Here is a 27,658-nt window from a genome sequence, read left to right as displayed (position 1 = left end):
CCAATCGACTTACCATCACTGGGTTGTCTGAACCCAACATTAAATTAGGTTATGGTTAGGGGTCCTTTGGCCTTTAAAAAAACGCATCTTTTAAAACAATGAGCTGGATTGTTTTAGATTGTGATGAGACAATAAACCAAACTGTGAAATACAGCTTAAGTAACAGACCCATGCATTTAAAGTTCAAAAATACTTTGCTCAGACAGGATACTACATCTCAGAAAAACATAACATTGGTAGCTGTTTTGTCTTTCACCCCAAAAACGAATCTAAAAATAATGCCGCCCAGTGATCCTGTTACAAACTGTGTGGAATGTAGAGGAGGAGGAATGCATGCCTATTTTGTGTGTGCATCATCATAAAAGCACTTTGTCTGTCCTGTGACAAAACTTTAGGTTACCTGTATATTTTTTTTCATGTTGTTTTGAACAGGTAAGTAAATTAAGGTAGAGGTTAGGTAAGTTAGGGACAACTAGTTATGTTGGGAATAGGTTTAGGTAGGATTAGGTTGATTGGATGGTTAAAATTAAGCATTGCATAAAAGGGTTAAGTTCCTGGTTGGAGTTAAGCAAAACAAAATTGGGGGACAGACTGCTACAAAAATGTTCTGTTTATTCATGATGAATGTTTTGAGATTTCGCCATTCACAGAGAAGTCCATAACAAATCGGGCTGTGTATTATGCCATTCTTCTGATGAATTACTATGTATATTTTGCACCATGATGTCCTGGAGATTCATTGGACTCCTTTTTGGGGGGTATACAAAATTAAGTCCACCAAACGTTCGTAACTGATTTTAGTATGAAGGCTTAGCTTGAGGTTTGGATAAGGTTTGGATTAAGTTGAACGTTAAGACAGGACTCCAGGAAACAAACATAAATCAAAGTAATGTCCTCTAAAGTGATGAAAACACGAGTTTGTGTGTGTGTTCGTGTGTGTGTGTGTGGGGGGGGGTGTCCCTCGCGCCCCACCTCCCTGTCCTCCATCCAATCAGAGCACAGAACGGCCACTCGGGCCTCGCGACCATGGAGCGGCAGCAGCAGCAGCGGGGAGCGGAGTGAGGAGACAGTGGGGGAGGGTCACGTGTGTACACACTGTAGAGCTCAGCAGCACTCCAGCAGTAGTAATGCCTGTAACGGTCGGCCCCCTTTCAGATCCAGCCTCGTCCGAAAAGTTGATAGATGCGAAGCGAAACAACTGAAATCCACTAAAACGTGATTTTTCCCTTCCCGCTGTTTTACTTTTCACGAGCGCAAGTCTTTTTTTTCCATACCCAAATGAAACGACTGAGAAATGCCAGTGGAAATGCTACATCAAAACCCAATGCCTCCCTAGGGTTGTCACCGATCCAAGCCTATACGTTTGTGGTGAGTTCTCTTCTCGTTTCCATTGTTTCATCTCGACAAATGCGAAAGGTATCGGTCTCTGGCTTTCACCTGAAAGTGGGAAGAAGTGAATTTGCACCGCTGGGGATGACTAGATGCGAGAGTGAGTAGTCGCAGTTGTGCCAACAAAGAAGGGGGTGTAATAAATAATGGTAAAGTCGTGACAGCTATCCTCGCTTTCATCTGCCTGGTCAAGTGTAATGACACGGCGTGAAGAAAAATAAATAAACCCCCCCTCCAACTCCATTAGCTGGTGTTTTCTTAGCTTTGTTCAGCTTCAGAAGTTCCACAATTTTAGCGACGGGCTTGTATTTGGAAAACAACACCTGACGAGGAGGTTTCTCACGGGATCAGCTTTCTGAGGTGCAGGGGAGAAAAAAAGTTGTATCATTTTGATCAAAAGGCCTCTCAGGTAATCTGCTCTTTATATGAATAATCATTTCCAATCTGTTGTTGATACCTTCTGTTGGGAGCTAAAACTAGTGGCTCTGTTAACTGTGAGGAATATGTATGTTATGACAAGCTGCAACATGAGCACAGCTTTGTTACCTAGGTCTGAATGCGCTCCCTTATATCCATGCCTACACATATACAGTCTTGTAGTGCTAAACCATTAAGATACACACAAAAAATAGTCTTAATCTTAATTTTAATGAGGTTTTACACCCAACTTTCGGTTTGTTTTGACAGATCGTGTGTCTTTGCTTTACCTACTTCAGTCCTTTTTTTACTTCATCATTGCTTTTAGCAGATGCAGGAAGGTTATTACTGGTAATTACTATATTTTATCATTCATTTTGAAATGGGTGCCACTTCATTGCGAAGTAGCTCTAGCCACTAGTCAGTGGTGCTTGTCACCCAAATGAAATGCTTCTTAAGACTCGGTCTTTGCACTTGTTGTCATCAACTTCATCCATGTGACCGGAGGGCAACTGGGCGTGTGTGGCTGTGGCTTAATGACAGTAAGCCTGCTTTGTGCTGACCATTGAACTCTTCACTTTGTTGAAGCCGCTGACAGTTCAGCAAGTTGCCGGAAAAGAAGCCGGGAAGTCTGCTGAGACTCAGACCGACCTATGTTTGACCAGACTCTGTTACACTAGAACTCAATAAGAGGAACTACTGTTTCCTCAAAGATAATCAGATGATGTTTGACACCCCTTTTGAAGTAGATAATCCATTAAAGCATCAGTGATGCGCTCATTAATCAAGGAAGCAGATCTCTATCGTTTGCAGGAAAATGTGCCGTTTAAAAGCTTTCAGACTCAAGCTATTTTGCCTCCACTGTACAAAAACTGATAACAATTTGTACAATTTGTGCATAGAACCTTTCCCCAGGGCTTGAATTGGAATGCAATGAGTTACTTTGTAGATTTGAGGGTTATTAAAGAAACGCATGTGCTGTATTGTGTCACCTGTCACGTCTGATGTTGCTGCATAGCAACAGTATCTGAGGCGAGTCTACTGGGGTGATGGCCACCCCTCAGAGTGTGGGTTATTTTGAATATAAAGATTGTACTTAATGTACCATTTTATATCAATGCTGTAGTTATACAATACATACATAACAATAAACCAATGTCCACATTAATAAATCAGTAGTTATGATTCAATAATATCCTATATATGATGATAAGAATAACGCTTGCTTTAATTTTAGATACTTGAAGCATATTTCTTTATATATTTTTAACAGTCTAAATATTGGAAAACAAATAGTCCATGCAAAAACAATCTTCAGTGTCCAATATATTCAAAGCCAATTTTCTACACTGTTTATTTCTAATCAAATATTATGATTTCCGTCCCGTGGACAGCCGTTTGAAAAAGCCCCGGAAACACCCTTGCACAAAAACGTGCAAAAACGAGTGGCGTAATCTTATTTTCTGGCTGTAGTACATTCTGCTGCTGCTGTGTTGCTGTAGACATGGCTACAGAATCATGTGACATCACTCGCAGCTTTCTGAGAAGGGCCTGTAAATTCCAGTAAGGCTATACGAGGGGTGTGCGCCCAGTATGTCACACTGCTCCCATCAGGCGGTGATATCTGGCTTCAGAACGCTGAGACGTCAAGCACGTGGGCGTCACTGTTACACGATCGTGTTTGGTGGGGCCGAAGCATGCCGAAGCAGGGCTGCCCCCTCTGGGGATAATAAACTTAACCACTTTTCACATGGCGTAGTGCAAAAAGTTCAGACAAGGTTTAACCAAGTGTACAACTGCAGTCAAAGTCACGTTCAAGAGTTTTCAGCTTAGGCTATAGAGCTCTCTCCTGGTTTGCATGCTTGTAGCAGTAGATGTAAATGAATGAATAGTTATATCTCCTGTTAGCACAGCTCATAATTAATGTAGCATAAAAGAAGGGAACCGTGATGGGCATGTTCTCTAAGGAACGGTCCTTGAAAGACTTTATTCAACAACCGTATGAAAGGAAAATAAAGTGACAAGTTACCATTCTCCTTGGAAATTAATAAAAGATAATATGCATACTTCAATGACTGCATGAGCTTAGCCCTGACCACAACTGCTCTGACAGCGCTCGTGCCGTAATAACAGCTGGGTGTAGTGTCTCTCTCTGACCTTCACTCAACCCCAACAACGTCACCTCCAGCTGTAGCCTTGACAGGCTCCAAAATGGGATAGAAAATGAAATGGCCCTCATTACACTGAATCAAAACAGACGTGGATCATGCAGCATGAAGCTGTTCTGCCTCCGAGTCAGGGGTGGACGTTTTCTTACACCCCGCTTGTTTTTCCCTCAGCTGAGTAGAAAACTAGTGATTTCATTATCGTGGGCTGCTGGCAAAACGCGCAGAGCTAAAGTGCACTGACTTTCACGACATGAGTGGTTGTTGCCTAGAGTGAATGAATGCTTTTGGTAAACAGCGAGCAGTCCACAAGGATTATACAAAAACATTCATTAGAATGTGGGCTTTTCCAATTTTACATAGCAGGTCATTTAAAGATTAATCTTTGCAAAAATAATATTAATAATGCAACTCTGATATACTCTGCACTGCATTGGTTGTTTGTAAGATTGGATTGGTAATTAAGACAATGCATGTCTTTTGGTCATATTTTTTAATGCATAATATTGTCTGAGAAAATCGGCAATGGTTGTTTTACTATGCATTTTCAGTGTGATCCCTCTAAAGCTTTGTTTATGGTCAGAGCATTGGTTTTTGTGCACTCCACAAGTCTCCACAGCCTCACAACTATTTGACACCGGCATTTGAGGTGTGCAGTCGTCGTGTCAGAGCTCAGAAAAAACAAACAAACCTCAGCATCAATGCTGGAAAAAGTCAAAACAGGAAGCAAAGGAGTTTTCTCCAGAAAGTCTAATTTTTTTCCAAACTGTTGCAGTGTCTCTCTGTGTATATCATCTGTGACTTTGTGTACTGATATATCACAGAAATGGCGGTTAAGACCAACACGATCGTGAAATCGTGTCTCCAACATGGTCACGCCAATCGCACCACAATGGCAAAAAGGCTGTTACTGTTGTCATTCACGAAGGCGATGACAGCAAGCATGAACGCTCCCGTTATTTTTCCTCTCGCATGACGTACAGCCTTTTTCCTACTGTTCAAAAAGAATAGAAGCAGAGAGAAAATGCGACCTTTAAGTGGAGAAAAATATCAATACGCCAGCATTGCTTCCTCTCGCAATGCAATTATTGATATGCCGCTGTCAGATATCGATATTTTAGTCAAATTACAGATTACAGATTCTGTAAGTGGATTTCCACAACAACAGCAGACAGCTCCTATTAACTCTGCTTTGGAGGGTTACAACAATACGGCTCCGATTCCCTATGGAGATTATTAATGGGGCTTTTTCTTCTGGAGTTGTTGAGCATCACTGCATCCTGAGTGACTTTGTGATTCCCACCATCTATGTGCCCGCAACAGGAAAGCACAACTTTGTCCTCATGGGGGGAGTACTGTCCAGAAGGTCACTAAATTTGTTCCTGAAAAGCAAACTAAGATCTGTTTTTGGCCCGATGAGCACTCCTTTGGATGGGAAGAGTGTCAGGGGAATAAACTGAGATGCGTATCAGGGATTTTCCTGAGGGTTTTTGGCATCCCACAGATGGTTTTAAGGGAAATGGAAAGAAAACTCACCAGCAGTGTTACAGAATTACACTTTTAACCTGTTTTCTTAACTTGGGATTCACATTCTCAAGCATAATAGACTTTTTTTAATAAGATAATTAGATAGAAATAAATTAGAAACCTACACAAAGTGCAAATGTTCGAGTCATACATACGAGAGAAAACAGTTGCCCTCTTTTTTTAACAACTCCTGCAGCTATCAGAAGCTGTAGAGTGAGCCAATGTGTTAATGACAGGGAGTTAGAAATGTCCGTATACAGCAGGTGCTAATTAATGAGGACTGCCAGCCACATTGCAGTGAGTCCTCTTTAATAATCACGAACTTCCCCTTAAGTCATTTTCTCTGTAAGTGATGAAAGGTTGTGGGAGGAAGTAAAGAGTGAATAAGCTTACTGTACTTCTTAGTATATGGAAGCATTGTGGTGGTGGTGGTGGTGGTGAGGGGGGTTTAGCACGAATCGATGAAAAGAGGAGCACTGGTTATAGTGTGCTTTTTTTTCAAGGTCTGCTTTCGTCAATGAGTCACCAAGCTGCCGGTGTTTGAGAGCAGTGTTTACAAGTGGGCTGACCAGTGCTCCCAACTCGGTGAAGATTGCCCTCCTCCCGATCCACTTCTTGTCCGTCTCTGTGCTCCAGCCCCCACTACAGCCCCGTTGCAGCCAATTGGAGCAGCACAGAGGAGAGACTGAGTGTATCTGTGTGTGTGTGAGAGGCTTAAGGCTAAAACAGCCTCTCTGTAGTGGTGTTACGTAAGCACACAGAAGAATGTTTCTCCTTTACTGGCATCGTTACTCATTCTCTGAAAACAAAACTGCCTTCCTACACTTTGTTTCAGGGTGTTCTCGGGGAGAAAATTTCCAGAAAATTCTGCACAGATTAGCGGGCGTACTGTTTCCATGTAAAAATGTTATCGTCCCTTCCCAAAAGCAGTTTTGCATGTGGAAACATATCTGTCAATTTAGTTCTGAGGAAAGGAAATATTGTGGGACCTGAGTTATTTACTTTAGCTTATAATAATAATCTTCCTAAGAATGACCCCAGTTAATTATGTAAGGAAACATCTAAATCATCCAGCCCCATCAGCTTCACTCCTAAATGTTCCTGACATCTACGCTGTCTCCCCCTTTCCTTTGTTTTTTGACCTTGTCCTGAACTCCAACCTACACCTCGTCCTTCGCTGACCCTTCACCAAAGCCTGCTTCACATTTCACTCTTTATAAATCTACCCATCGCCGCCTGCCCAGCCCCCAGGCAGCTTGGCAGTAACTTTGAACGGAAGATAAATGCTTTTGACTGGGCACCAAAGCTGTCTGTGAAATGTTCTTCTTTATCACGCTGCGTGTGAATGAAAAATATAAGGGCAGCTCTGCACAGTCAGCGGCGCTCTTGCATGCAACTGTAGGAGGGAGAACGAGGAGGCCGAGGCAGAGCGAGGGAGAGACGCCAAGGTGTCAAACAAATGCAGTTTTGTATTCTTCCACCAGAACAAAGGCCTCATTTGCTCTGGCCAGTGAGGAGCAACGGTGGGTTTTTGAGGCTGAGCTAGCAAATCAAACATATTGTGAGGCGTTTGTATTCAGTCAGTCAGATGCAGTGAAGTGAAATTAACAGTGTTACCCGTGGCATAATAGGCGAGACGTGGTGGACGTGTTTTTGTGTCGCGGCCTTGCTTAAAAAACTAATCATTTTAATAATATCAAGCAGGATAAACTCAGAGACCTTTTCATAAAAGCCATAAATATGACATAAAATAAAGATAGTTTTGGGTGATGTTAAAAATAAGTTTTAAAATGTTTTACAGTCATATATACTGCTGTACACGCATAGATGACAAATTAAAGGAAAAGCCTGAACTCAGTGGCTCCCTTAAGCTGTTGAGCGTATTTCGTTGTGCACATTGTTTAGGTGCACTTGTTCCCTAAAGCCCAGTCCGCATATAAAGGGATTTACCTCTGACGGTTGCCTAGGTAATCCACTAATGTATTTAGTCATATGTCAACAGCTGTATCCTTTACTTCCACGGATTGTTGCTTCAGTCTCTCACCTAAAGGTGAGGTACATTTACCTCAATATTCGCCCCCTTTGTGTCACCAGTGGTTATTTTTCCCCACCGTCACCACAAGTTGCTGAATTCATTGACATGTTATGGTCACTGCTAGGCTCTTCCTATGTCTGTGCCCCTTAAGAGGGAAATCCCTTTGCAAGACAAAATACAGTGACTGTTTTTATCCTATAATGAAACATTTCTGTCACGATGGTCGTCATCAAAGCCCCTCTAAAAGAAAGTCTGGCGACTTGACTGTTATTTTGACTCATGTCTGGGTTGTTATTTTAAAGCCCTTATCTAAATGAATGGGGAAACGAGAATGACTCACTTTAACGTAAAAATTAAATGTTTATAATCAACAGTCACATCCCAGGAAGAAAAGGTTTTAAAAGCTTCTTCCTCTTGAAAGCTGTATGCATCACGAGTGAGAAGGAGTTACTGTTCTTCTTCTACTGTAACCCTTCTACTCCAACAGGATTGGCTAATATGTTTCCTGTTTAAGCTGTTAATTGGCTCACCACTTATGCCCTCATTGGTGGCCACCATCATTAGCATTTCAGAGGTCCTTCACTGTTCCCTGTGTGTCACTAGAGTCGTCTTTTTTCAGGATTTCAATGCCCTGATTCAAAGGGCGCAAGAAGCCACTTAATGATTTGCTCTGTCTGAAAATGATGGAGAGTTCAAATAGCAAACGTGCTATTCAGCTTTCTCTGGTAACCGTTCGATTGTTATTCGAAGCTCGCATTCAGTCCTAAACCGCTCTCTGATGACTCTGCATAGTTGTGGTACATTTATGGCACGCTTTATCTTTATCTGTTCTAATTTGCACTGCACCGTGTTTGGATTTATTATTCAAAGGAATTCCAAACATTACTCTTTAACAGTTATTAACCTCAGACTTTGCGCGTTTGTCCTGTTTGTACAGTGGCACTTGGCAAAAGGCGTGTAGGTGCATTACCTCCAGCTTCTGACAGTGGAAGCACGTGATGAGGGAAATTCATATATGTTAAACAAACAAAAAGAAAACAAAAGCCACACAAACTTTAGGATGTTGTGAACTTTATGGTTTTTGAGAAGAATGGTAAACTAATCCTTATAGCAAAGCTTAAGAGTTTAATGAATCTACCAGGAATTCTATGTTATTTTTACCTTTATCATACACATATCTCATTAATGACTAATTCTTTTCTCCTTGACTCTGTCCACAGTCGACCTGTTGAGAGTGCTTGATCCGTGTCAGAGCCCAGCGATGTGGATCTGCATGGTTTACAATGAGACGGACACCAGCGTGGACTTCCGGCTCTGCCGGGACTTTGGCCTCATCCTGTCAATCCTCTCCCTCATCTACCTCCTGGTGTGTTTCCCACTGGGCCTGTGCTACAATATGCTGCTGGTCGTGGTCAACCTCTCAAACAAGGTGTCCATGACCATGCCTGATGTCTATTTTGTCAACATGGCCATTGCGGGTCTCGTGCTCAACCTGGTGGCGCCCGTGGAGCTGCTGAGCTCCACCTTCACCCGCTGGCATGTGTGGGAGTATAACAATGAGGTTTACATCACCCTACTCATCCTCTTCAACATCTCATCTCTGGTTATCATGTATTCCACCACGCTGCTCAGTCTGGACTACTACATAGAGCGCGCGCTGCCTCGCACGTACATGTCGAGTGTGTATAACACCAAACACGTGTGCGGGTTTATCTGGGGCGGCGCAGTGCTCACGAGCTTCTCCTCGCTGCTCTTCTATGTGTGCAACCACATCTCCACCAAGATGGTCGAATGCTCCAAAATGCAGAACAAGGAGGCAGCGGACTCGATCATGATGTTCATCGGCTACGTGGTGCCCGCCCTGGCTGTGCTTTATGCTTTTGTGCTCATTCTGCGCATCAGGAAGGAATCTACACCATTGGATCAGGACTCTGCTCGCTTGGACCCTTCCATACACAGGTTGCTGCTAGCTTCAGTCTGTGTGCAGTTCGTACTGTGGACTCCGTACTACATGACTCTTTTAGTACATACTGTAGTTGTTGCACCAGGATACATTAGCAGTGCACGTTACTTACCTATCTATTATTTCTTGAGATGCGTATCTAAACTGTTGGCGTTCTCCAGCAGCTTTGCAATGCCTCTTATGTACAGGCAGATGAACAAAAACTTCTCCAACAAGCTCCAGCGGCTGCTCAGGAGGCTGCATTGCAGAGACCAGTCCTGCCCTCGTGAACGCTCAACAGTGCAGCAAGTGGTGACGTGAGATCCCCCGCCCCCCTTGCTTGCATTTTCCACTTCTCGGCCTAGCCAGCACTTATCTCCCCTCTATAGCGCCAGTATCTGACGGGGATCTCTCACAACCCCGGACTGTTTTGAGAGCGACGTAGCTAACTCTGGAATTTCCTGTCACCTTCCCGGATTTTAATCTGTTCTATCTAGGTCTGCAATGAGGGGACAATGCAAACAAAAACCACTAAGTGCTGGGTTTTTTTTTGTTTGTTTGTTTATTTTTAATACATTTCTCCACCAAGAAACTCAGGCTTCTAGTTTAAGGGTAGTAAATTGGGAACAATCATCCAATAACTACCGAGGACAGAGTTTCACAACAAAAAAATCCCGTTTTTCCGCGTCCTCCTTTGGGAGTGGGTGTGGTTTTTGTGCCTACATTTCACCTCTAACACACAAGCAGATCCAATAAGCTATAAAAGTTTAATTATCAAATGCAGCCAAGTTACTTAGTTTTTTAACAGAACCCTCTCCACCCCTGCAATGATGGTGGCTGGTATACCCATAAGCAACCACCACTAATGAACGGTGTGCGTGCCAGTGGAAATCACTGTTTACCGCCCTCAAACTATAAGCCTCGGCCACTTCTTTTTTTTTTATTTGAACTCAGTTTTCCTTCTGCTTTAATTTGTTTTGATTATCAGATTAAATAATCTTCACATGTTGAAGCTGGAGTACAATATTAAGTTTGTCTTGGACACCAATACTACCCTGTGGCTAGAACTAAGTACTGATATTAAGATATGTTCCCATTTTAATTTCAAAGATTGTATTCTGAAGTTTTGATCCACTCAAACATACAAAGAGATTATTTTTACGTCTGTCAAGCTCCACTATATATATATACAGACACACACACACATCTACACCACTTTGAAATCACACAGAACTAAATGGAACACTCACGTAAAGCTTGTATTCAGGGTTCAGACATAACCAGTATACCTCGTGTGATCTCTGCTGATTATAACCTTACCTGATAACCACAAACAGTTTGAAATCCCCTCATTAAGCTGAGCTGACAGCCAGTGTTCTGTTAACTTTTGATCTATTTCTGCAGGAATTATCCACCCAGTGGATCAGTGAACCCCCACACAGGGTCACAGAGAGAGCCCTGAGGGGTTGTCATGCACAGGCCACAAGACTCATGACTGGCTGTGAAGTTTTTGCACACTAACAGTATCAAAAACCTTCTTAAACATATGAAAAGCCCACTTGATAAGCACCTAGAAGCAGTGTGTACAATACAGAAGAGTTTGAACTTTAATGCTGCTCACATGCACATTATTATCAAAGCTGCTTTGCTTCCTTGCCTGCCATGGTAAACAGTGAACATAACAATCTGATGGCGACGAATCCCAGCTATCAGAACTAAAAACACGTTCTAGCATTCGGTCTGCTGCTTCACCGCATTAGTTTGCATATTGAATTAAAAGGCCAGTTTGTTAATCAGCCTGTGAAATGATACACCAGCAAGGTGGGGCGTCCACTCGAAGTTAAATGGAGACGGGCGCGCTCTGATATGAATCGTATGTTTGTATTCAGTTTTCATTTACACCTTCAAGCACACATTAACTCTGTTAATGACCCAAAGCTGAGCTGAAATGTTTGAAGTATTTGAGCGAGTGCTCTTTTGCTGTAAAATGTGAAGGAATGCCAGATGTACTAACAGGTTTGACCCTTTTTTTCTGTCAAGATTATAACAAAGTCACATACACACTCTCTCTATTTTTCCAAGCATTTCATGCGCTGCCCTCGTTACATGCATATGGATTCGGTCACTGGGAAATAGTATTCACCTAAAATGCATCATGTGCTGCCCCACAAAATCCTTGAATGGATGGTTTTTGGCACAGTTAATCATTATTTGCTCTCAGTTCAGTGTCCTAATGTGAACTGAGCATTTAGGAATGAAGAGCAAACACTGGACTGAATTTCTAAAAGTCCTTTTATTTTGTTAAATGTAGCATAGAAATTGCTACGTTTTGTAATTATAAGTTCATTCCTCCGAAAAACGTACTTAAATTGATTTTATGCAGTTCATGTGATACACTACCAACTGCATGTAAGTGTTATGAAAAGATATCCAAACAGAGGGTGCTCATAATTAATCTTTTTTAGCATAAGTCCTGAAGCTGCACCAAACGACACTAAGAGAGTGACAATCATGTAGAGATTCCAGTAGCTAAATAACTGCACTGTTTTGCTTCAAAATACCATCGAGTTTTTCTGAATTGCTTGAAGATGATGTGTGCATGTGCTGCCTAACTTTGCCTGATCACTTTTCTTTAACCACTGCTGCAATTTCATCCATTAGTCTGTTTTTTTAAAAATGTTTTTTAACTATCCAACCCCAATCCCTTGGCAGAATTAATGATCAGCGGTCACTACATGGAGTGATAGCGTGATGTTCACATCTAGAAACTAAAGCGTGATCAAAGCTCAAATCACACCTAACTCAGATGGCTGCTCGTGTCTGAGAATGGTTTATTATTTCAGAGGTGGCCAAAACCTCGCGTCGGCGCAAAGAAACAGCCCTAAGAGGTCTTGTATGTTGAACGAGTACAGATACATTTTAGTTATTTGAACAACCAAACCTCAAACATCCAGATGAATCCACATTCAGATGTTATGCTTTTGTGACTGTGTATACAAATGTATATGTATAGTACAAAATGATTTGTATATATTGTATGTAAAAATCTTGCAGGAGGACACCGTGCTCTTTGAAAAAATACAGTATTATTTTCTGAGAGATATATTTAGATTCTGTAAGTACTCTACTGTCAGCTGAGTCAAAGACTGATTAAACAATAAACTAAAATGGATATAACCGCTCCTTCCTGTCTCAGTGAAATCTTACCATTCGTGTGGTCATGTGAACAATGTTTCTGTTTGTCAGATGTTTGTATTATTTTTAAATAGTGTACATGTTTGTGTTTTGAATCCATAGATCTGAGCTTACGTGGATGTTGGCTAAGTTAAAGTCATCTTGAGATGTTGGTTATTGGTGGACTGGTGGTGCATATGTGAGCTGTTCATTAGTGACACTAATCTCAGTAGTACCCCTGATTAGATGATGGGATGAGTGAATCAGCTCTGATGTAGGCATTTATATACTCACTGGCCACTTTATTAATTACACTTTGCTTGTACCACCACAATCTGCCTTCATTCTTGACAGTAAAGATTCAACGAGATGTTTTCATGTTGTTTATGTCACATTTTTAAACTACCATCTTAATGTTACAGCAAAGATAGAGGCTCGTCTTATTTTCGTGAGCCTGTGTAAAAGCCTCAGTGCACTTTTATAGCTGACCAGACTGACACCTGGGATGGTCTTCCCCTGTAGCCCATTATGTGGGACAACATGTTGTGCATTCAGATTCTTTTTTTTTTTTTTTACCTTCCTGTCTGGATAGCTTGTTTTTTTTTTCCAGATCAGTTTCTATAAACCCGAGAGATGTTTTTACTGGAAAATCCCAGTAAATCATTCGTCTCCATTCGGATGCTCAGTGTGGACTTCAGCAGGTTGTTTTCACCACTTCCACATACCTTAATGCACTGAGTTGCTGTCATATGATTGGCTGATTATTGGTTAATACTTGCAGTAACAGTTGAACATGTGTATCCAGATGAAGCGGCTGGTGAGTGTAAAGTAGAATGCTTAAAAACTACACGTTTTAATGATGAAGGCTGCATAGAGTGAAAAGCATTGTTTTTTGTTTTCTTTTTTAAGGAAGACTGAGTGCATGTCTGCAACTTAATCCCACAGACTAGGGCTGGGCCATATTATACCGTTCACGGTAATACCGGTATAATGTTAGGCAACGATAGGAAAATGAAATATCGCGATAGAATATGAGTAAAACGCGCATGCGCAGTGCCTTTGTTTTCATACGCACATGGCCGATTGTTGAGTGAAACAGATGAACCAGAATTGGTTTGTAAAAATGGTGCAACTTCAGTGATGTGGAACTGGTTTGGTGTTTGTCCGTCAGATACACAACAAAGCACATTTTTTTGCAGAACATGCAAGCGGCCGTCGTTATTGTTGTATTTGTCGGACTAAGATGCTCTTAAATCTGGGAGTAATCTGGGTCCTAAACTCAGTACACTTCAGGTCAAACAAACACTGCAGCATCACTGAGAGTTAACTGTCTAAATTCTTTCATCTTTAATAAAACGATCAGCATTGCTGCTTTACCAGGTGTAACAATTCAGTTTAACTTCCAGGCATCCATGAAAACAAAATGTATTACATTTAACGGAGTTAGAAGTTAGCAGGAAGCTAGCGGAAGTTAGCTCGCTAGTTTCGCTAGTTACCTAAGCATGATATAGCATGTTCTGACTGAGAGATTTCTGAAAAAATTCAAACGTACAGCTCTGCTATCACTTCCAACATAAATGAAGACAGGAAACTAAACAGCAGTGACGTTTGTAGGGTTACTGAAGTTGGGCTAGCTGGTATATAATGATGTGCTACGTGATCGCTAGCGACACAGCTATGTTAGCATAACATAAACAGTGAAGCTGGAGGACGAACACTAAGGTTCCTCATGGTTAGAGACAAATGCAATCGCATGGCAGGATGCTGTAAACGGACCAAACGTCAGTCAGGAGAACAACTGAGATAATCCATCCACAATACAAGGCTAGTCATTAATATACTGCAACAACATGGGAATAGAGCAGCTGCCAGAGAATTCAACATCAATGAATCAATGGTACAGAAGTGGAGGAAGCAAGAAGAATGAGTTTAATAAAGTTTGATTTATCTAACTGCTTTGTTTAGCTCAATGTGCCTTATGGTCCAAAAAATACGTACTGCACACTACAGTTTAATGTTGCAAAGCACCTCTTTTTAACTTCAGTGGATATTATATATGGTTATGCTCAGGATATGTCAGCCCATTTCTACTGGAAATGCCTTTTGGTTAAACTTTCAGCAAGGAATTTGCATTTGCACTGTTACATTTTTATAAAGCTTTAATGTACATAAAAACCAGCTTCTTGTTTAAGTGAAAATTAATGGAAGGTTGTCTTTTTGCGCTAGTAATGTTGTGGAGTATTTTGTCTCGCATCAATTATATCGTCAGTTATATCGTTATCGCAAATTTTCAAATGTATATCGTGATAAATATTTTTGGCCATATCGCCCTGCTCTACCACAGACCTTTATCAGATCTGGGAGGGAACTGTGAAAGTTGTGTAGGTTGTCCTGTATTTCTAAGCTGCAGTGAAAGCGATTGTGAACAATGCCACAGCTCCCTTCCTGCTTACCACATGGCTAACACATCTTTTGTGGAGGGACCCTTTAACCAGGACACACAGGCTGGGGAAAATAGCAGCATTCCCAACATTCTGTGGGTCTGACAGTCCGAGGCTGCTGCTATTCTCTGTCACAAAACAATGTTGTGTAGGCATCTAATAACAATGCCCTACACACTAGAGCTGCGCCAATGTCTGCAAGTAAGAGCTTGAAGTGTGTGAGTTAGCAGGATCACACTATAAACAGCCAACTTTTCAGTTAAATCTGAACAGGCTGAAGTAATCGGTTATGATGTTCATATTACAGTTAGGAAGCAGTTACACTGTATTGCACAACAGTGTGTGGATTAATAATACCTGAGAGACCAAAATATAGAGGCAAACATAAGATCTCCAGTGGGAAGAGGGGGGGGGTCTTGAATCATGTGCACTGCATCTGGAAATGATATGATAATGAAGTGAAAAAACATGGTTGTCATGGCTGCTGTTTCCATCTCTGAGGATTGAACTTTCTCGGAGCTTTTTAACTCAAAAAGCACAAACCATCACTCATCAGTTACTGAGTTTGTCAGTTGTTTGTCACTCTTAAAGAGCAGGAAACTTGTCATGCACGCAGGGATTATTATTCATATGTGTTGCTGATTACAATTGGGTAATTGGACATGTTTACAAGCCCACATGATTATGTCCAAAGAAACATACAAACCGCGTACAACCCAAACAACTGCACACCAACTAAAAGCCCTCAAGGAACTATGCAGCAACATGTTGCACTTGATACCAACTCCCCCAGGCCTGCAGGTGCATTAAGGAAAGCATATAGAAGATCTTTTCCAATAATGTCAAACGACTTTTTTTGCCATATACTGTAAAGTTACACATACACATTATCTGGTATGGATTATCTGCTTGGAATAAAAGCAAAGCGTGAAGTGTGAAGTGTGTCAGGTTACAAGTTTCACACTTTCGTCCTTATTTTGCTAAGTGCACCAGGAAAAGCTCTTAAGTGTACCAGCATGTGTCTGGAAATGGAGTAATGCTGACATAGCACAGATTTCGTAATGTGCTACATTAGTCTTAATGTTGTTTTTCTCCTTTAAAGGTTCAGCCAGACCAGAAGTATGAGGGTCGGCTTCGGTCTTACACACAGTATCAGAGACCACCTATGAAGATGGAGAATTTGGCTTGCCGTTTGAAATGTTTTATCTGGCACTCATCCACATTTCACACACAAACCTTAACCCACCGCTGTTTTTTTCTTAATGTGGATGAAAACTGGGCTATATAATGTAAAGGCAGGAGCAAGACCAAACAGGTTACAGTTCTCACGCAGGTATCTCACGCTGGGATCAGAAAAAGGGGAAGAAGTGGCGTCAAATCCTGAATTCCTAGAGCAACCAAGCCACAAGAAAGAGAGAGCGAAAGTGTCTGACTGCAGGCAAGGAAAACCCTCCACATGATAGTAAAAGAATAAGAATTAATACATTAAATAGGGCAAAGGAAGTGAAAAGGCAGGAGCACAGCAAAAAGATAGCAGTTGTACAAAAGAAAAAACAAATCTAAAGATTGCAATTTATCAAGAACATGGTGAACATGTTCTTGATAAATGGCAGAATAACAGGGCTACGGTTCCTTTCACATGGTGGAAGGTCTGGCCTTGACACGTTTGAAATCTCCCACCATAATAAATTCAGAACAGACCAGAAAGCTTCAGGAAGGAACCTTCATGTTCAGCCCATCGCATCGCTTCAGCTCTGGGGAAACATGTGCACCAGGGCAGATGCTTTGATTTCAACCCACCCTTCCTCCATTGCCAAACCTGTTCTTTTTGCTTCTCATCTCCAGAAACGAAAAAAAAAAAAAAAAAAAAAAAATAGACTAACAATAAAAATCCCAGCATCAGCTAAATATCAAACATAGGCCTGGAAGCAGTGCAGAGGAGCTGGACTCAGGCAGGATGTTCCATTCAGAGTTTGTGGTTGTGGCTGTGGGAGATGCTGAATAGAGCCAGCAGCACATCAGACCGGTAAGTGGAGGCAGATGAGGGTGCTGTACCCTCCCTCCTCCAGACCTCCCACTTTCACTCCCCCAACCACAAGCAGTTAAACCCCAAAACTTCCCATTAACACTGGTTGTACTGATAGTATTGCTTCCATATTTAGCCTAGTTCTTAAAGAGGAGTTATAACAATACTATGTTTTGTAGTTATGACAGAATTTTATGGCTCAATTTTTAAAAAATGAGACCAAAAGAAATGTTTGATTCATCGTGCATTTATCCATCAGTTTCATCAGTTGACCTGCTGTGTATTTTTAGAATAAAAACATCAACATCTGACCTGCTTTAATACTTTGAAACACTCAGACACTTTCATAAATCATCGTAAACACCACAGAAGACTTTTACCGGATTCCTGTAACCCACTGCTCATCCCACTCCAACATCAATCACTGTTAATGCCAGTGGGCCATCCAGTGGACATAAGCATGAACTGCAACCTTTCTGACAACATTGAGCATATACTGTAAGTCCAGTTGAAACGCCTCAAGACAGAAATATATATTTGAAGCACAGTATGGAAATTCTATGTTATGCAGATCATGAAAAAGGCAAAAACTGGTATAATGATTTGTTTTTTATCTGTATAATAAAGAGCAAAATATGGAAAACAGAGATTTCCTGCAGCATTTTTAAGTAAGTTTTAAAAAGTGTCTTGCTCAATATCTTTTCAGCCGTGCAAGATCTTGCTGGAACAAAAAACAAAAAACCTTATCCAGATGAGGCCCAGACTTTATGTAACCTTTAGCCTGATTTGTTTCTCAGAAGTGTTTTATACTGCAGAGAAATCCAACAATCGGTCAGTGCCCTACCTTTTCTTTTTCAGCTTTTTATCGTGCTTTGGTGGGGAATGGCATATGTGAGGTATTTGTTCTCTACTAAAACAAATACAACTAAGTGTGCTTCAGCAGTCATCATGAATTTGGTTTTGTTGACTTGCACATTTGACCACTACATCCCCGCTTTCCCCTTATCTGTGTGAAGTCACGCAGACTGAATAACTCAGATTTCAGGTAGCTGGGGAAAAAACAATCACACCAATCTGGCTGACTGCATGACCTCTCGGACCTGCTGCTCTCGTCTTTCTTCATGTGTGCTGCTGTGCTGACCTTCTACCGCAGCTAAAATCCTCTTTTATGTAACCCACAGAAACAGCTCTCTGTTGTCCACTCTCCTGTCAAAACCCCAAAGTTGTTTGCACCAGCAGGGCTTCCAGCTGCTGTATTGACCCTGTCTGCTCCCTCAGACTGCTACTGTTGCTCTGCTGTACCATATCCTCACTGCCAAAACACAGCTCCTTGACGACATGAAGCTCTGCGACATATTGCTGTTGCATGCTGCTGTTGTCCCTTAAAAGTCCCTTCAATAATACTGCTATGTCTTTTACATTATTAAAACACAGTAAAGATCGTAATGCTTTACAGTGGGGCAAAAAAGTATTTAGTCAGCCACCGATTGTGCAAGTTCCCCCACCTAAAATGATGACAGAGGTCAGTAATTTGCACCAGAGGTACACTTCAACTGTGAGAGACAGAATGTGAAAAAAAAATCCATGAATCCACATGGTAGGATTTGTAAAGAATTTATTCGTAAATCAGGGTGGAAAATAAGTATTTGGTTAATAACAAAAATACAACTCAATACTTTGTAACATAACCTTTGTTGGCAATAACAGAGGTCAAACGTTTACTATAGGTCTTTACCAGGTTTGCACACACAGTAGCTGGTATTTTGGCCCATTCCTCCATGCAGATCTTCTCGAGAGCAGTGATGTTTTGGGGCTGTCACCGAGCAACACGGACTTTCAACTCCCGCCACAGATTTCCTATGGGGTTGAGGTCTGGAGACTGGCTAGGCCACTCCAGGACTTTCAAATGCTTCTTACGGAGCCACTCCTTTGTTGCCCGGGCGGTGTGTTTTGGATCATTGTCATGTTGGAAGACCCAGCCTCGTTTCATCTTCAAAGTTCTCACTGATGGAAGGAGGTTTTGGCTCAAAATCTCACGATACATGGCCCCATTCATTCTGTCCTTAACACTGATCAGTCGTCCTGTCCCCTTGGCAGAAAAACAGCCCCATAGCATGATGTTTCCACCCCCATGCTTCACAGTAGGTATGGTGTTCTTGGGATGCAACTCAGTATTCTTCTTCCTCCAAACACGACGAGTTGAGTTTATACCAAAAAGTTCTACTTTGGTTTCATCTGACCACATGACATTCTCCCAATCCTCTGCTGTATCATCCATGTGCTCTCTGGCAAACTTCAGACGGGCCTGGACATGCACTGGCTTCAGCAGCGGAACACGTCTGGCACTGCGGGATTTGATTCCCTGCCGTTGTAGTGTGTTACTGATGGTGACCTTTGTTACTTTGGTCCCAGCTCTCTGCAGGTCATTCACCAGGTCCCCCCGTGTGGTTCTGGGATCTTTGCTCACCGTTCTCATGATCATTTTGACCCCACGGGATGAGATCTTGCGTGGAGCCCCAGATCGAGGGAGATTATCAGTGGTCTTGTATGTCTTCCATTTTCTGATGATTGCTCCCACAGTTGATTTTTTTCACACCAAGCTGCTTGCCTATTGTAGATTCACTCTTCCCAGTCTGGTGCAGGTCTACAATACTTTTCCTGGTGTCCTTCGAAAGCTCTTTGGTCTTGGCCATGGCGGAGTTTGGAGTCTGACTGTTTGAGGCTGTGGACAGGTGTCTTTTATACAGATGATGAGTTCAAACAGGTGCCATTCATACAGGTAACGAGTGGGGGACAGAAAAGCTTCTTACAGAAGACGTTACAGGTCTGTGAGAGCCAGAGATTTTCCTTGTTTGAGGTGACCAAATACTTATTTTCCACCCTGATTTACGAATAAATTCTTTACAAATCCTACCATGTGGATTCATGGATTTTTTTTTCACATTCTGTCTCTCACAGTTGAAGTGTACCTCTGGTGCAAATTACTGACCTCTGTCATCATTTTAAGTGGGGGAACTTGCACAATCGGTGGCTGACTAAATACTTTTTTGCCCCACTGTAGGCTTAGGGCATCAATAATTATACTGGGATAGTTTAATCTATTATATTTTCAAGCATAATTTAATTTCACATTGATGTCTTCTCAGTAAATAGCTCTGTTTTAGCACATGGTTATTGTATGTCTGGAATAATTGTAGGTATCTGTGGCTAATCCATCTGAGTGTTCAGGAAGATGCCAAATCAGCCAACACTACATCCAACAGCTCTCCATAGTCTCAGGTGTAATAGAAATGAGCACAAATTATACTGATGTTAAACCCTGGCCAGTAGCAAAATGCCTGTTTTGTTTCCCACTTATTGAAAGTGACACCTCACAGCGTTTTAAAGATTTATCTGGGTGTAATTGTCGTATTGACCATGGGCATTGAATAAGCAACCGTCACTGTTTTTTGTTGTACATAAAAAATCAATTCTTTACTTATTATACAAGCATACTAATGAAAAAGCAAGGTAATGCCTGGTATTTTTCCACTGGCCCTAGGACTAAATGCTAGGCTACCCAGGTGAACAAATACTTAAAACAATATGTGGTTTCTATAACAACACAAGCTGGTTGTGTCCAGGTAAATACCACGCTGCATCTAATTGTTGCCAGAACTTTTCTTTGATTTAAAGTTTAGCACGCATCCTGTTCAATTCTGTGATTTTAGGATTTAGATGTTTGTCAGATCCTTGGAATCACTAAGTCGGAGGAGAAAGAGTAAGATAATGAAATGAAGCATGTTGACAAACTATGCGTGACAGATCATCTCTTGCCTCCCGCCCTCCCCTCATTTCCAGGCAGGGTTGGGCCAAACAGCAGGTGGTGCAGAGGAGAAGCCTGGACATGGGATATACAAATCTCTGGCTCCCTGACTTCTACACCAGGCAAGCAAGAAGGAGCAATAAATGCTAGATTTATATGTAAGTGTATTTTTTTTTATCACCAAATTCTTTGTACTGGTTGGAGATTTATGTATTTCATGTGTTTTGTCTTAAAAAGACAGAAAATAGCACATCACGTGTGGGTGTTACGCTATGTACTCAGTTAATTTCACTGTGAATGGGGCTTTCTCTTGTGTGAATGCAGTTACGTAAGTTATGTATCATGGTCTTCAACTTGAGTAATCACTCAGAAAGCTGTAATATATTACATTTCTTAGATGTCAGATGATTTTTACTGAAATTCTCCACCCTGATTAATTGATTGTTGAAAAAATATAGGAATAAAGTGAATTGTTGATCAATGCTGCCATCAGATTTCAGGGTTTGCACTGCCTTTAAATGTTTAATAGAAAAGTCTAATTAGCAGCACAATCATGACGTGCAATGCATTTAAAGAGCAGAGACATTTAAAGTAAAGATAAAAAAATACTGTACACATATTGCTTTGTGAGATTCATAGTCTACACATTAATTTATGATATTTGCCTCCCAAGAGTGCATTAATATTGCAGAGGGGTTTACTCTGATGGGAATAAAACCCTGGGAGCTGAGAATTTTTGTTAAAGGTCAAGTTTGCCATACAGAATACACTCTGCGTTTCACCAGGGAGGGTGTTCGGATTGGTTGAGGATTTTAAAGAAGGATTTCAATGCATCTGTTTAAGTCTAAAGCTTGAATGTTAATGTGCACATTTGGTTGTTGCTATTCATTTATTCCCCTAAATGTTCTGTTTAAGGTGTATAATTTTCATGTTTTATCTTTGATAGTATTTTTAAGTAACTGTTATGTACCTGATATATCTCATTTGTATCATGATTATAATGATTTGTGTTGTTTTTCCAAGATTTTACCCCTAATTGTCTTTCATGTTGTTGTTTTTGGAGGGGCGTTTTTGTTCAGACAGCTCAGGTGTCACAGCAATAACATCTTGGGTCAAAGCCTGCTGAATAGAGATACACGTGGACTTGAAGAGACAAATCAGGACTCAGATCAGATGACTCAAAAGAGGAGAAAAAAAAGCCACCCTTTAATCTCAGGACTGCAGTTGTGATGTGAATTGGAGAAGCTGAGGGCCAATGGCCATTTTAAGACATGGAGGCGCTCCTGTTCGGCTTCAAAAATCTTTTGGTAGATGAAACTTGATGTAAGCATGGGGTCAAAGAAGCCATAAAAGATTCTCTCCACTCACCTGACTTCTGCCAGCATGCCGTCACAGCATAGATGATTCACCCTTTGAAGAGGCGAAGCTGGGAACTACTGTGGTGTAATGATGTAGCAGCTACAGGTGACTTACACTTGGCTTATGATTTAGGACAGGCCGACCACAGACAGTATGGAAGGGCAGACAATCTCTTGGGTCTGGATATATGTAAACAGTACGGAACAACTGAACACTTCATATCCATACAATGCTACAGACTTAAGCGAAAACTCAGACAAATACCAGTCATACATCGTTGGTCTCTTCCTTTCCTGCCTGTATACCATCCTCCTTTTTCCTATTGGATTTATTGGTAACATCTTAATCCTGGTGGTGAACCTGAACCACAGAGAGAAGATGACCATCCCCGATCTTTACTTTGTTAACCTGGCTGTAGCTGACCTCATCCTGGTGGCAGATTCCCTCATTGAGGTCTTTAATCTGAATGAAAAGTATTACGACTACGCCGTCCTCTGCACCTTCATGTCACTTTTCCTGCAGGTCAATATGTACAGCAGCATCTTTTTTCTCACGTGGATGAGCTTTGACAGGTACATCGCCTTGGCTAGCTCCATGAGCAGCAACCCACTGAGGACTATGCAGCACGCCAAGCTCAGCTGTGGCCTCATTTGGATGGCCTCCATCCTGGCCACGCTTCTCCCCTTCACCATTGTGCAGACCCAGCACAGAGGTGAGGTGCACTTCTGTTTCGCCAATGTCTTTGAGATTCAGTGGCTGGAGGTAACCATTGGCTTTTTGGTGCCCTTCTCCATCATTGGTCTATGCTACTCTCTGATTGGGCGAATTCTCATGAGGGCCCAGAAGCACCGTGGACTGTGGCCACGGCGGCAGAAGGCTCTGCGCATGATTGTGGTGGTGGTTCTGGTATTCTTCATCTGCTGGCTGCCAGAGAACGTCTTCATCAGCATTCAGCTACTGCAGGGCACAGCTGACCCATCGCAGAGGACTGCTACCACCCTGTGGCACGACTACCCGCTCACAGGCCACATTGTTAATCTGGCAGCTTTCTCCAACAGCTGCCTCAACCCCATTATCTACAGCTTTCTAGGAGAGACCTTCAGGGACAAGCTGCGTCTCTTCATTAAGCAGAAGGCCAGCTGGTCGGCCGTGAACCGCTTTTGCCACCATGGTCTTGATTTACACCTCCCTGTCAGGGGTGAGGTGTCAGAGGTGTGAAGAGAGACAGTTACTAAAGTTACACAAACTTGCGTCAAATCAAAGTTACGTATCAGTTTTCTTCAACTGTTATTTAGCTTTGCCTCATACAGTAGCTGTGCCAGTGTCTCAGTTAATCTGCTCACTTTCTGAACAAAAAAATTAAGGATTTACACCATGAGAAGGAAAACAAGGTGTTTAGTAAATATCAAACACACAAATACAGTATATAAAATCTATTTCATGCTAATCTCCAAATTTACTTTTCCTTAAGTTCTCTGTGTGGCATCAGAAAATGAATGACAAGCAAGATGTTGGTATGTGCTATTTAAAGTCTGGCAAAGTGAGATTAATAATAATAATAATATAATATATATAATAAATATATCACCCTGTGTGATTGATATATATATATATATATATATATATATATATATATATAGCATAAGGACGCCTACACATCCACACCATCATGTGGCCTCATTTGGAACTAAATTAGCAACCGTCTTTGCTCTCTTCCTGTCTAAGACAATGCAGTGCCTATTTATTTCTGCTTTTAAGTTTTTTCTTTACTTTTGTTGAAATGTTGCCATGTTTAGTGAAAGTGGACCTATTAAACTTATTTAAAACTCCAGATTTTTATGTTTTTACTCTACTGGAGTGACTTTGCATGATTCACAGCTCCAAATAATCCATATTTATCTCATACTGGGGGTCATTCAGCCCCTCAGTTCAGCTCCCTGCAAAAAAAGACGTAGCTCCTTCTTTATTAGCTGCCCCTCGCAAGCAAAAGATTTGCAGATCTATCTCTGACAGCCATATTTGGTATAACCAGCCTCATAAAGAGCTATAAGTGGATGAAAATCTACATTTCTTTTACATGGATTTAGCAACCTGAAATGTTGGCCATGTTTAACATGACAGAAAACAAAGAAAAGCATAATAGGTCCACTTTAAACATTCACTGGAGCATGCAAACACATGTTCACAAACTTACTTTATTGTTATAAATAAAGAAGATGTCCCACTTTTCCATGAACTGAAAGTCAAAGTTATTGATAGCATCAATAAACCAGTTTTAAATATTGAGATTATTTTGTAGATCTTTCAGGAAATAGAAGTTAACACACAATCTCTATTTCTTAATTGATAAGCAGAACATTTGTGCTCATATTTATATTGAATCCAATGTCAGAATCGGGATCAGGGCTCAGTTTAAAGATGGCTGCAGTTATTACCTCACTTGTCAGTTCCTGTTAGCATGACGGTAAAGCAAAGAGGCAGGTGTTGTTTTTGCCAGAAGAGCAGGAGACTGAGTAAACATATCATTCAATGCTAACAACATAAAGCTGCTGCTTCATTCAGGCTTTCTTTAACATATATTCTTAATTTCTAAGTACGAGGCTTTGACAGACAACATTTCATCTTCTCATACTGCATCCACATATTTTATTTACAAGGTAAAAACTTCTCTTTTTTAGGTAGAATCAAACAACTAATGACAGTAACACAATTTGGCCAGTCAGACATGTGTTTGTTCCAGATTCACTGTGTTCCCAGAGGCCATCACTGCGATATAGCTGCCTGTAAATTGACAAAATGATTTTGACAGAACATTATAAACATTAAGATAATGACCACAAAGGTTAATTTAATTCAAATGAGCAGGTGCAGTGTACAAATTTTCAACTGTATGGTCCCTGAGGCGTTGCATGAAACCTGTCATAATTTGTTTGTTGATCTGTAATCAACGTCGTAAATTCTTGTGTAGTACTGCACTTCCTTCTTAATTTCACAAGTGCTTCTAGTCATATATTTTATCATTTATTATAACATGGTTCAAAGCATATTAACAGTGTTATTTACATTTTTACAAAAGCAAACATTTTACAGTATCATGCATTATGAATACTGGATACAGGAATTGCCATCACAACCAGGTTATCTTTATACACAATCTGTGTATTGCCAGCCTGCAGGCCGTGTGTGTGTGTGTGTGTGTGTGTGTGTGTGTGCGTGTGTGCGTGTGTGTGTGTGTGTGTGCATTAGGCGACCAAAGATAATGGCGTAACTGGGAAAAACAGGAGTCCAAACCACAAACTGTTATTCCAGCTGTAACGGGCCCTCAGCCTGGGAAAGCTACTCTCAGTATTGCTTCAGTGATTGTTTATTAGACATCCGCAAAAAATGCTAAACTTTTTGCAGTGCACGATGCTAAAAATTCTCTCGACTAGTGTTTCCATTACGCTAATTTTGGTTTTTTGTTTTGCACTTTCCCCATTCAACAAGCTCTGCTTTTCACACCTGTCCATAAATCTGTTAATCTTAACAAAGATTAAGCACAGATTGTATATTTGGAAAATTTATATGAACGTAGACATTATCTGAAGATTTATAATGTTCTGTAAACGGCACACGGCTATAACAGTGCCGTGAGGGCACAGAAACAGGAAGACAGGCAAGTAATAATGCAATGAGGACTGTCAAGTTCATTGATATAAACAAGCAACACCTAGACTCCAGAGGCAAGACCCTCTTTGTTAAGCCCTGAAGGAGAGGCAAAACCCCCCATCTGTACACATATAAACACACACAACTGTGAGAAGAGCTTTTCAGTGAACTATGTGAACAGCTGAGACTACTGAGGAAGGTTAAAGGGTTGTGGTGGCTGACGTCACAGAAGGGAAAAGGGTGCGACTTTTCCACTGCCTAAATTCAGTCCTTCCTCTTGATAATTCTGACTTGCACAATAAGCAAGAACCATTTGATAAAAGCACAAAATGAAATACTATTGACTTATCCAATGTTTGAATTTTTGGTCATTCCTTAAGACGGAGATCTGCTTTATTTCTTCATAGTTTGCTTCCAAGGAAAAACAATCGATTGTAATTGTTTAAAGTGGTCTTCAGCAACAGTTCTTCGCTCTTTCTGGAGGGTTTTAACAGTTCTTCTTCTTTCCCACGTCATTTGAATCCAGTGCTTTTACCGGACCATTTTCAGAACAATGTTTTTGTTTGTCAGAGGGCTCGGTGGCGCCAGTGTCCGGCAGCCTCGCCTCTGTCAGTGCGCCCCAGGGTGGCTGTGGCTACAATGTAGCTTGCCATCACCAGTGTATGAATGTGTGTGAATGGGTGGATGACTGGATGTGTAAACCGCTTTGGGGTCCTTAGGGACTAGTAAAGTGCTATACAAATACAGGCCATTTACCATAACATAGACTTGTGAATCATTCAAAGCAGCTAATTCAAAAGTTAGCTAACTGAAGGGATGAACCAATTATGTGTCTTCAGTCTGAACAGTCTCTCAAAGTATTGTCCTTAAGAATTAAGAGGAAATTCAGCAGACACCTGACAGAGGACCTGAGAGATGCATCTGACCCTTCAGTTGATCCATCTGTTGTTTGCCAAAGCCTCAGACAAGTAAGGGTGGCTGTCAAGAAGCCATTATCAAGGAAGAGAAACAGATAGAAAAGGCTGAGGTATGCCAGGTATTACACAAGAACTGAACTGAAAAATAGTGGCAACAGGTCTCATGGAATGATAATTCCAAATTCAAAATGTTTGTTTTTTTCATCAGCATGTATGGAGAAGATTGAGAAAGAGGTGTTGACAGCCATCTGTAAAGCACAGTGGAGGCTCTGTCATGGTTTGAGGCTGAATTCTAGCCATTGGTGTTTGACATTGTGCCAAAAGTGATGGAAATATGAACACAGAAAGGTACAGTCAGAGTTTGATCAACCATGCAATGCCATCTAGAAAATATCTGACTTGCAATGGCTTTATTTTTCAAGGATGACAATGATCCCAAACATACTGATAATCCAGTAAAAGCATGGAACGATTGAACAATATCAGTCATGGATTGGCCTCCAGAGTGCAGACTACAACACTGAAGCAGTGTGGGATCATCTTGACAGAAAAGAGAACAAAGGGCAGCCAACATCTAAAGAAGAGCATTACATTCAATTCAACTCAATTGAATTTTATTTATATACCACAAAAGCAGTCTCCTCAAGGTATGTTATATTGTAATATATTGCATAATAACAATGTCCTTCAAGAAGCCTGGAGACCTATTTCTGAAGACTGCTTAAAGAAACTACAAGAAAGCTTGTCTAAGAAAGTTCCAGCTATGTTGAAGAATAAAGGTGGTCATACCAGACACTGACTTTTAAGCTCAAA

The 27,658-nt window shown here is 41.2% G+C and overlaps 2 protein-coding genes across 3 annotated transcripts; both read left to right on the top strand.

The window, feature by feature from the left end:
- The first annotated feature begins 1,069 nt into the window (after window positions 1-1,069).
- On the top strand, window positions 1,070-12,862 carry gpr146 (G protein-coupled receptor 146). 2 transcript variants are annotated; one of them, XM_086289653.1, is made up of 2 exons: window positions 1,070-1,368; window positions 8,754-12,861. In XM_086289653.1, the coding sequence occupies exon 2, from the start codon at window positions 8,795-8,797 to the stop codon at window positions 9,794-9,796; it is 1,002 nt and encodes a 333-aa protein (XP_086145779.1). In that variant the 5' UTR covers window positions 1,070-1,368; window positions 8,754-8,794; the 3' UTR covers window positions 9,797-12,861. The 2 variants fall into 2 exon arrangements, with proteins under 2 accessions (XP_086145779.1, XP_086145780.1); XM_086289654.1 differs by lacking the exon at window positions 1,070-1,368 and adding an exon at window positions 1,693-1,798 and having other exon boundaries at window positions 8,754-12,862.
- A 9,138-nt stretch (window positions 12,863-22,000) lies between these two features.
- gper1 (G protein-coupled estrogen receptor 1) lies at window positions 22,001-23,819 on the top strand. The gene has a single exon (XM_086290723.1). It carries the CDS (start codon window positions 22,434-22,436, stop codon window positions 23,496-23,498), a length of 1,065 nt encoding a protein of 354 aa, XP_086146849.1. The 5' UTR covers window positions 22,001-22,433; the 3' UTR covers window positions 23,499-23,819.
- The last annotated feature ends 3,839 nt before the right edge of the window (window positions 23,820-27,658 follow it).

This window comes from Aulonocara sp. 'chitande type north' Nkhata Bay, linkage group LG4, assembly GCF_057382095.1.
Source record: "Aulonocara sp. 'chitande type north' Nkhata Bay isolate Kocher_YH1m ecotype deep benthic linkage group LG4, A_spYH_male_GT1.1, whole genome shotgun sequence".
Lineage (NCBI taxonomy): Eukaryota > Metazoa > Chordata > Actinopteri > Cichliformes > Cichlidae > Aulonocara > Aulonocara sp. 'chitande type north' Nkhata Bay.
Note: the sequence above shows the minus strand (reverse complement) of the source record. Positions and strands in the feature narration are given on the sequence as shown.